The sequence below is a fragment of the Ictalurus punctatus genome, chromosome 4 (assembly GCF_001660625.3).
Source record: "Ictalurus punctatus breed USDA103 chromosome 4, Coco_2.0, whole genome shotgun sequence".
NCBI classification, from domain to species: domain Eukaryota; kingdom Metazoa; phylum Chordata; class Actinopteri; order Siluriformes; family Ictaluridae; genus Ictalurus; species Ictalurus punctatus.
The window spans coordinates 33,218,344-33,227,705 of record NC_071284.1 but is presented as its reverse complement, the minus strand read 5'-3'; the positions used below and the strand labels follow the sequence as shown (position 1 = coordinate 33,227,705).

Here is a 9,362-nt window from a genome sequence, read left to right as displayed (position 1 = left end):
TTGGCAGAAAGGGAACGCGGAGGATTACCGATCACAGTGAGTTTCTGTGTTACGCGGCAGGCGTCGCGAGCGCGTCACACACTTCCGCCCTTACTCGAGCAGTTCTTTGTATTTTCGGTGACCGGGTTCGGCTCGTAACTTCGATGGAGGCGACAATGGCTACAGCTCCGGTTCCTAGCGCGCCGAATAGTGCTACGACCAACGAGGGCATTCTTATAGGAGATAAGGTTTATTCTGAAGTCTTTCTCACTATAGATAACTCGTTAATCCCGGAGGAAAAACTGTCCCCGACTCCGTCTATGCTCGACGGCCTGGACCTACACACCGAAACCGACCTCCGTATTCTAGGCTGCGAACTCATACAATCAGCCGGGATACTTCTGCGTTTACCACAGGTATAATCATCGTTCTTAGTACGTGTCTAAATCTGTCCGACGTCGTAGCTGTTTTCGAGTCAAATTTAATGTCTGCGTTGTGTGGCGCCTCCATTGCTTAGCTGAAGCAGGACAGCTCACCTGTATTCCGGCAAGGCTGCCATCTTCATTTTTTTTTTTTGATTGGCTTCTAAAGATTTCTCATGGGTAGAACCACCAATCACACAGCGAATAAGCGCCAGCTGAGGCGCACGTGAGGCTTTTGAACCAATCACAGCGCAGAAGGCGGGATTTGTCTTAATACGGGTGGGGAGAAAAATAACGCAGCTAGCAAGCTTGTTAACTTGGATAATTGAAGTGTTATTCATATAAAATAATGTGCGAGTTTAAAGATTTTAACCGCGTGCTGGGTATTTAAACTAAAGCTTGTACGTTTTTAACTTAATATATGTTTAAATTATTCCGTAAGAACGACGGCTTTTCGGTGAGCTAACTAGCTAGCTATCCACCTGGCTTAACAAAAACAAAATGGCGGACGTTGAATCGTTCGGCTCATTCTTGAAGGAAATGAATTTGGATTGCTTTATATTTTACAGGTGGCAATGGCAACCGGGCAAGTGCTGTTTCATCGATTTTTTTACTCGAAGTCATTTGTGAAACACAGTTTTGAGGTAAGGAGTGAATTAACCTCCATTTTATCTCTCTCCTTGTTGTTAGCTAACTAGGCCGCGCGTGCGTAGCCACAACGTTCATTCTGGCGGCCATGTTGTAAAGCCCAAAGTTCAAACTTACTCTTTTAGTTGTAATTAACTATTAATACTAAGTATATGGCGTTAAAATACTTTCTTGAACAACAGTATTTCTTAACAAAAGTCTCCATGTGGGCAGAATTTACATATTAAAGGTGCATTAAGTAAGATTAATGTGGGTTTGACATTTAAACGATTTCCGTCCATGTTCACGAATCCCCGCCCCCAAATGATTGACAGCAGGCACATCCAAATACAAGCAAGCATTCCGGACCGGATGTCAGTTTTCCAAATGGCTCAACACCCTAATCTGTGTAACCCATAAGGTTCTTAATTGAGTATGAAAAGAACGAATGATGCATGTATTCACCTTGTTTTTCTTCGTTTTGTTGGTTCTACATATCTTCCAGAATATTCGTACAAGTATGAATGAATTATTACAAATATGTCTGTCCTACGGTTATCTATAAGCGAGTGCGCTCCAAAACAGTGACCGAATTCGTATTTAGAAGATACGTGTTCAAAATTTAGTCTCTCTGTACCACCAATACGGATAAACAATTTTGCCGACATCATTCTGCACTTCAGACTTTCTGTCCAATCAAATGCCTTCTAGAATCTGAAGTGTCCCGCCTCCAACATGGATTTTTAAAAATCCACAGTACTCGCCGTCAAGTACAGCTGTGAGGTAAGCCAACACAATTGGTTATTTAAAAAAAAGAAGGAGGAGCCACTCGATGCGTCCCGCCCTGACTTCCCGGTTCAATGGAAATAATGCTTCACGGGGACTTTAATGTCTTCACGTGATGTCATCACTCAGCTTCAATTTTATCTTTTGTAATATCTGCACCATGTTTCTTTCTAATTTTATAAATAAATAAAAAAAAATCAAAACAACTAAAAAGCAAAGCAGGCTTTACAACATGCCTTACCAGTAGAAATCCACAGATACGTTATAATGTCTGTTCACATTGATAAGGAGTGTACGATGCTCACGGCACAATATCGCCTCACTTTATTTTCCCTGTTCAGATTGTTGCCATGGCCTGTATCAATCTGGCCTCAAAGATCGAAGAAGCCCCACGTCGAATACGGGACGTGATCAATGTCTTTCATTATTTGAGGCAGAACCGAGGAAAAAGGTAAGCGTGCACTCGTGCTCTCAATATTTAATTTTTTTCCTGTAACTATTCCTGTTTGTTTTCTTCGTACCAGCAAAAACCTTTCACCTCGACAGAGTTGTCTTTGTTTAACATGTAACATCATCACTTTACATAAGAGAATCAGGTATACTTTAAACCTGCTAACTTTGATTAGTCTCTGTGCTGTTACGATTTTCTTTTATTTTTACTAACGTGCCAATTTGAGTGCCATTTTGTTTGATTTCTGTACTCTAAACCATTTTAAGGCTTTTCAGTTTCATCATCTATCATAAATGGTAGTAAGAGCAAAATAATCGTCTGCTTACCTGCGTACGTAAATAAATGAATATATAAATAAATGCACCCTAAACATTTAGTCATAACTTTTTGAAACGGAGGATTAATGAATAATTGGATTTGTAGATAGATGAATAGTGTGGGAGGGGGTGATAGGGCTGTTCAGCTGAATAAAGACCGTGGTATTAACTTGAATTCTCTTTTCCCTTGCAACCAACTAACAGCGACCAGCTACATTTACCAAAGCCTGGGTGATGTGGAATGGTACGTAGAGCTGAAGCAGTCGGCATGGCAACAGTGCGAGTGAGGCGTGGCTCTCCCCCCGCTCCCCTGGGAGGCGCCAGTGCTCTGAACGCGCTCACTGGGAGACTCGGGGACCACAAAAGGTTGGCCGCTGGTCCCGCAGCGTCTGGCTCACTCCTGTAGCTCAGTTTAAGCTTGTGGTCTCTAACGCAGGTGATGATGATGATGCTGTCTTTTGTAGCAGCGAGACAGAACAAACCGAGAAACACCTCAGGCATCACAGCTTTCACAGAAAAACACACCTTAGATATTCATTTAAACTTCCACTCGACTATAGGGTCCTCAGAGATAACGATTTCAAACAAGCACCACCATCTGAAAACACTGCGCAGTGGCATCTTATTCAATTAGTGGCGCTTTATCTTATTCATTTTTTGTTCTTTTTGGGTTCATGGTTAAAACTGATGCATCCATACGGGGCTTCTCACATCGTTAACGTTATCATAATTATATTTTAAAACTTAATAATAATAATAATAAGTGATAGCAGTAACAGTGATAATGATCATTTATCGTTCTTAGCACAATAATAGTTATTGGTGTTGATTGTAATAACATTAGCAATTTTAATGCTATTTATTATAGTAATTATTACATTTGATTAATGGGACCCTTTTCTCAATCTTGTATTTAACCTAAGTTAATTATTTTTTAAAATTTTTTGACTTTATAAATGCTTAAGGTTTTGTTGGTGAGAGCCTCTCCAGTGTTTTCGCACCACGTGTAATTTATTCTGAAGGACGTTTTTGTTTTATTTGCTCTAAAAAGTGCACCCCTTATGCCTATTTATAACCCATTTACACATTCGTATACGGGGTGTCCCTAAAGTCTCCGTACGTAGGAGAAACTCGTATACAGAGAGCACACGGAGTCGTCTGAACTTACGTGAACACGCCTGGTGTTACGCATGTAGGATGATTTTCAATGCGTTCCTCTTTTCTTAAAGGCTGTCTGTATATTTAAAAAAAAGTGTGTGTGTAATACATATATATATATATATATATATATATATATATATATATATATATATATATATATATATATATATATATATATATATATATATATAATATATAAAATCTGAGTATGACATTTTGCTTAAGTGTTGATTTCCTCTGCATCTGGAGACTTTTGGGACACTATATTTGTATATAGCGCCTTAGTTCTGTCGCATATCTTTTCATCTCTCCTTCTTATTCAGATTCTTTAGGGCTTGTCAGGACTCTTAAATAGTTTGACGTAGGTAGAGAAGTAGATTTCATGATGCAATTTTGAATTGAATTCCTGTTTGTCACGTATGAGTGTTTTGTTTTATCTCTGTGGACTCTTAGGAGCTATTTTCCGGCTAATGCCGAAAAATGGCTCCAAGTCCTGGATTAAGGTTTTTTTTTGTTTGTTTGTTTTTGTTTATTGCTGAAGGTCTGGAATTATGTCTGATGTGTCTTCTGGTAGAAATGTCTCTCCCTTTACAGTGTTACAAGGCTTCAGAGGTGTGATGTTTTTTTTGCTAAAGCTGTGATGTAAGAGGAAATTAGTGTCTTAGTCTATGTCATGGTCACTTGTGGTAGGACTAACAGTCTTCTACTGAAATTACAGGACTCAAAAAAAAAAAAAAAAAAAAAAAAAAAACAAGGAAATGGGCCTGTTGCCTTTAGTTGGTTGGAAGGGGGGGGGAGCTGCTATTTTTGTTTAGTCTAAACTGAAACAAACAAAAAGGCACTCTGACATTTTATTTTTTTTTTATTTTTGAGACATAATTGGGTTGGGGAAAACAACCGTATTTTCATTCCTTTATGAATCAGGAGTGCAAGCCCATTGATACTTGATCAGAACTACATAAACACGAAAAACCAGGTGATCAAAGCCGAGAGACGTGTGCTGAAGGAGCTGGGTTTCTGTGTCCACGTCAAGCATCCGCACAAGGTGAGTCCCACATCGCACCCTTCATGCTTTCTCCTCATCACTACTCTCTCTCTCTCTCTCAAACACACACACACACACACAGAGCAGTATTCAGCCTTTAGCACAGCCCTTTGTGGAACAGGTGCTAAGATCGGTGTAGAACCTCACCTCACGCCTTTGAGAACTTTAAACAAAACACACAGACGTAACAGTTGGCACGTAGACGTCAGCGCATGCCCACATTCCCCACATTGACGTAACTCAGGTCAGGATCTGATGCACTTGTGGTCGGCACACCTGTGCCCTCGAAACGCTCCTTGCCATGGCTTAACCTGTGCTGTCGTCCTGTTCCAGATCATCGTCATGTACCTGCAGGTCCTCGAGTGTGAGAAGAATCAAACGCTAGTCCAGACAGCTTGGTGAGTATATTTATTTACTTATATGTATGTTTAAATACATATAACCGCACTCTATTGTGTAGTCAACACTAAACACGCTGCTCTTTAACATTATTTTATTTGAAGTAAAGTCCTTTCCCTATACCTGATGATGGAATTTATTTGCCTTCACTCAGTCATGTTTTTTTTTTTTTCTTTTTTTTTTCTTTTTTCTTTTTCTTTTCCCCCTTTTGATTTCCCCACAATTTTTCTCTGTAAATTTCATGAAAGCCTCGAACGGAGATCTCAGTTTAACTTTGTCCTTTCTCTCTACTCTTTGATTAAAGGGTAGTCCATGATGGTAAGTGTCATAAAGAACCTCTGAACTCTGCTCCTCCAACCACATGACCCCAGGAATCTGCCCCTCCCCCATTGGCTGCCCGTCTCGAGACAGCCAATCCAGTGAGAGCTCTCTGCCCGAGAATCACTGAAGGGGGGACTTTTCCACCTGGCAGCATCATCTTGTTTTCTTGGGGGTTGTCCAAAAGGATTTGTATTTTTTGTTTTTGCTACAAGACTTTTTTTTTTTTTTTTTATCCCTTTTTTATTTAAGTATAAATTCCACATTTATAACTGAAGTTTACCAGCTAAGCAAGTAGGTATTGAACAGTGGGTATTTTTTTTTGGTAGTTAAATGTACATATGTATTGTGTGTTCACACTGATGTGGTTTCTAGAAATGTATCTTCCAGAAATCATCCTGCTCTACGAGTTCGTTTCCTTTTTTTCCCCCCACATCATCGTGCCAGGTCACATGTGTTAGGCCTTTAACGGAGAATTCCACCCTGAATTAACATCTTCCGTTGACACTTTGATCTACTTTCAATGCCGTTTGGCCGCGTTCTGGAAGTGGCGCGGTAGGATTTTCTACCTAAAAAGAGCCATTGCGGCGGCGCTTTAGTCTGTCCAGCTCCATCACCTGCTTCCAAAGCTTCAGCTTTAACCCTAGTACTAGTCATCTCCTAGATAGCTAACTAGCTGAAGGCAAGTCCATGAAAGCTGATGGGGCTTTCAACATCCCCACAACTCCTGCACTCGGTCTCTCATTAATACGTCGGTGGGAAACGATATTCTCCAACACTAAATCAGCACCAGAACTGAAAATCATTCACTATTAATGCACGTATGGTTTCAGGGTGGAGTTTTCCTTTAAACATGAAGTTAATCTGGTGCCGTTTTGTCTTTTATTTCTGAAGTAATGACTTCAGCTTAACGTGTTCAGTCCACGTCGTGATCCTACGGCACGTGTCTTATTCGATCTGTCTTGTGGTAGTTAGCTGTGTGTCGCAGGGGACGTTCTTTGGGTAGCCGCCGCTGTGCTTTTTGGCTTTTGCCTCCCTTTGGCGCATGCTGTCGCGTGTCAAATCGCACGTTATCATCCCGCAGCGATCAGCGCGTCCTGTCTCCCCGTTTCACACCACCGGCCTCATCGTTTGCATCATCGCGGGTGACGCAGCCTCCGACGTCTCAGACAGAAACGGATGGGATTGGGTGCTTGCGTCATTGCTTATAGTTAAATTGCCTGATTTGCATGAAACCCCTGCGATCGTAGTTTCTTTTAAAGCTATTTGCATGTGCAGGCGGTAAATTTATTTATTTATTTATTTTTGTATTTTTTTTAAATGCTCGTGTCCGGTGAACCATTCCAGTGTGAACACGCTCTCATCTGTTCTGCATGTCTGTGTTTTGAAAAGAAAAGAAAAACACTGCCAGTGTTGACGTTCAGGCAGGCAGGAGTGAGAGAGACGGCGGTTTTTAAAGAGGGAGGGAACGGACAAAGCTAAACACGAGTCTCCTTAAACGCTTCATGAACACACTGCATCGTGGGAAGAGGGATGCGGGGGGGGGTGTCAAGGGCTGGAGCTCAGGTAGACTTCTGCAATGTTGTGTTTCACCTTTTGCGTTGCAGGAACTACATGAACGACAGCCTGCGGACCAACGTGTTCGTGCGGTTTCAAGCCGAGACCATCGCCTGCGCCTGCATTTACCTCGCCGCTCGAGCTCTCCAGGTACGCTCGTAGTCCGCCGTTCGTTCGGTCTTATTTTATTATATACACTATCGCAGCCGCCTTTCACTATTACTCAGCTCTACGACGTCATGTGGAATTTCCGGCGTTGAATATCTCCCCCGGACGCTGTAGATTTCTACCCAGGTTTTTCCTCACCTGCTGTCATCCCTGGCTCGCACGTTAGGCATCTAAATCTGGATCCTGACTTCTGTAAATCTGCTTGCCAGCTCCGACATCTGCTGTTTAAAAGCTGTGTGTAAATTGACTCGAGCGTAGTTAATGCCACAGTAACACTAGTTTCAATATGCAAAGCGCAGGACGTTCGAGCCCGGTCGACCAGCGGAAGGGGTTCGGGCTGAGGGTTGAGGTGTTTGATTTATTTATTTATTTTACATGAAGGGAAGTCTATTAAAATTTACTTATTAAAATCCGGAGGCTTGTTCGGTTTCACCGAACAAGCCTCCGGATTTTAATAAGTAAATTTTAATAGACTTCCCTTCATGTAACACGTAGAGCAAGACTGCGTAAAACAGAAACGAAGAATCGGTTGTAAAGCGAGAGCGCTTTTAGCTTTAATAAAAACAATTTGAGAGCACACCACTCTTCTTAACGTGCGTCGCGTCTCACTCGCTCTGTCTCAGATTCCTCTTCCTACCCGGCCGCACTGGTACCTCCTGTTCGGAGCCACGGAGGAGGAGATCAAGGACATCTGTATCACTACTCTGAAGCTGTACACGCGAAAGAAGGTACGCGCATTCAGACGACTCTGTCCCGACCTTCACGTTCCTACCACGCGTTCGTTACTCACGTCTGTGTTCTCCTCTCAGCCGAACTACGACTTCCTGGAGAGGGAGGTGGAGAAGAGGAAGGTGGCTCTGCAGGAGGCGAAGCTGAAGGCCAAGGGGCTGAACCCGGACGGAACTCCGGCGCTGTCCACGCTCGGCGGCTTTTCTCCAGCGTCGAAACCGGGTTCTCCCAACGCCGCGAAGGCGGACGAGAAATCCCCGAACCCTCAGCTGCTCAAAGCGGTGAAGAAGGAAGCCGAAGATCGGGCACAGGGCTCCAAGAGTCCTCACAACGGGTGAGTGCGTTCAAATTTAAAAATAAATAATTGAAGTGCGCTGGGAACTAATTTAGAAACCGTGTCCGTGGCAGGCTCAGGAAGGAAAGTAAACTAAGTCGGAGCGGGAGCCGCTCTCGCTCGAGAACGCGCTCGAGGTCCAGATCACGCTCTCCTCGACGACAGTGAGTACCGCATATTGCCCACCCCTAGTATAGTTATGCTAATTAAAATACAATTGATATCGTTTGGTATTGTGCCCGGTTTTTGATCTCCTGTGACCGTTTTCTCTCTCAGCTACAACAGCAGGCGCAGTCGCTCGGGTACGTACAGCTCGCGCTCGCGCAGCCGCTCTCACAGCCGCAGCCCGTCTCCACGGCGCCACTCCAACCACGCCGTGCCGTCTCCTCTCCTGCCGCATCTCAAAGCCAAACAGCGCCCGGACGACCTGAAGCTCCACTCTCGCCACGGACACAAGAGGAAGCGCTCGCGATCCGGCAGCAAGCCGAGAGAGCGCGAGAGGGAGCGCGAGAGGGAGCGCGACCGTACCTCCGCCGACCTGACGTCTAAAAAACACCGGCACGAGCGCAGCAGCGGGGGCGGAGGACACCACAGGGACCGGCGCGAGAGATCACGCTCGTACGAACGCTCTCACAAGAGCAAACACCACAGCAGCAGCAGCAGCCACTCGGGCCACGGACGCCATCGCCGCTGACGCCGACCTGCTCCGCATGGTGGTGTTTTTCTGACCGTGAATTCCCTCGTTTTACATTTTATTCCCTTTTTTTTCCCCTCGTTATCTTTGTCTCGGCAAACCTTTTTAGTTTGAAATGTAAAGTGATGGACTGGTCCGTATTTACAGTGTAAAGACTGAGATAAATGCTAATGTATTACAGAGAATGCTTTGATTTATAAAAGCAGCCTTTTGTTGAACAGTCGGGGGGAGGGGGGGGGTCACTAATTTAAACGAACCGTTCAGGAGAGACGTCAAGACTTTGCATATATACGTATATTTACAGAGGACATTTGCTCTACAGGTGGAATAGACCATATTTTTTTACAGTGAGCTGCAGACGCTTTCATTTTCTTC

At 43.7% G+C, this 9,362-nt stretch overlaps 1 protein-coding gene across 4 annotated transcripts in view; it reads left to right on the top strand.

The window, feature by feature from the left end:
• The first annotated feature begins 36 nt into the window (after window positions 1–36).
• Window positions 37–9,362, top strand: part of ccnl1a (cyclin L1a) — a 9,413-nt gene continuing 87 nt past the window's right edge. Inside the window, exons 1-10 of one of the 4 annotated variants that reach the window (XM_017465735.2) lie at window positions 62–395; window positions 971–1,045; window positions 2,156–2,265; window positions 4,668–4,788; window positions 5,122–5,186; window positions 7,113–7,212; window positions 7,854–7,958; window positions 8,040–8,293; window positions 8,368–8,457; window positions 8,570–9,362. The exon at window positions 8,570–9,362 is cut by the window's right edge and continues 87 nt beyond it. In XM_017465735.2, the coding sequence (XP_017321224.1) occupies window positions 144–395; window positions 971–1,045; window positions 2,156–2,265; window positions 4,668–4,788; window positions 5,122–5,186; window positions 7,113–7,212; window positions 7,854–7,958; window positions 8,040–8,293; window positions 8,368–8,457; window positions 8,570–8,987 (1,590 nt within the window). In that variant the 5' untranslated portion in view covers window positions 62–143 and the 3' untranslated portion in view covers window positions 8,988–9,362. Of the gene's footprint in view, window positions 396–970; window positions 1,046–2,155; window positions 2,266–2,786; window positions 2,949–4,667; window positions 4,789–5,121; window positions 5,187–5,491; window positions 7,043–7,112; window positions 7,213–7,853; window positions 7,959–8,039; window positions 8,294–8,367; window positions 8,458–8,569 lie in introns of those variants that run through there. The other 3 variants (XM_017465736.3, XR_008393941.1, XM_053678188.1) reach the window with 3 other exon arrangements.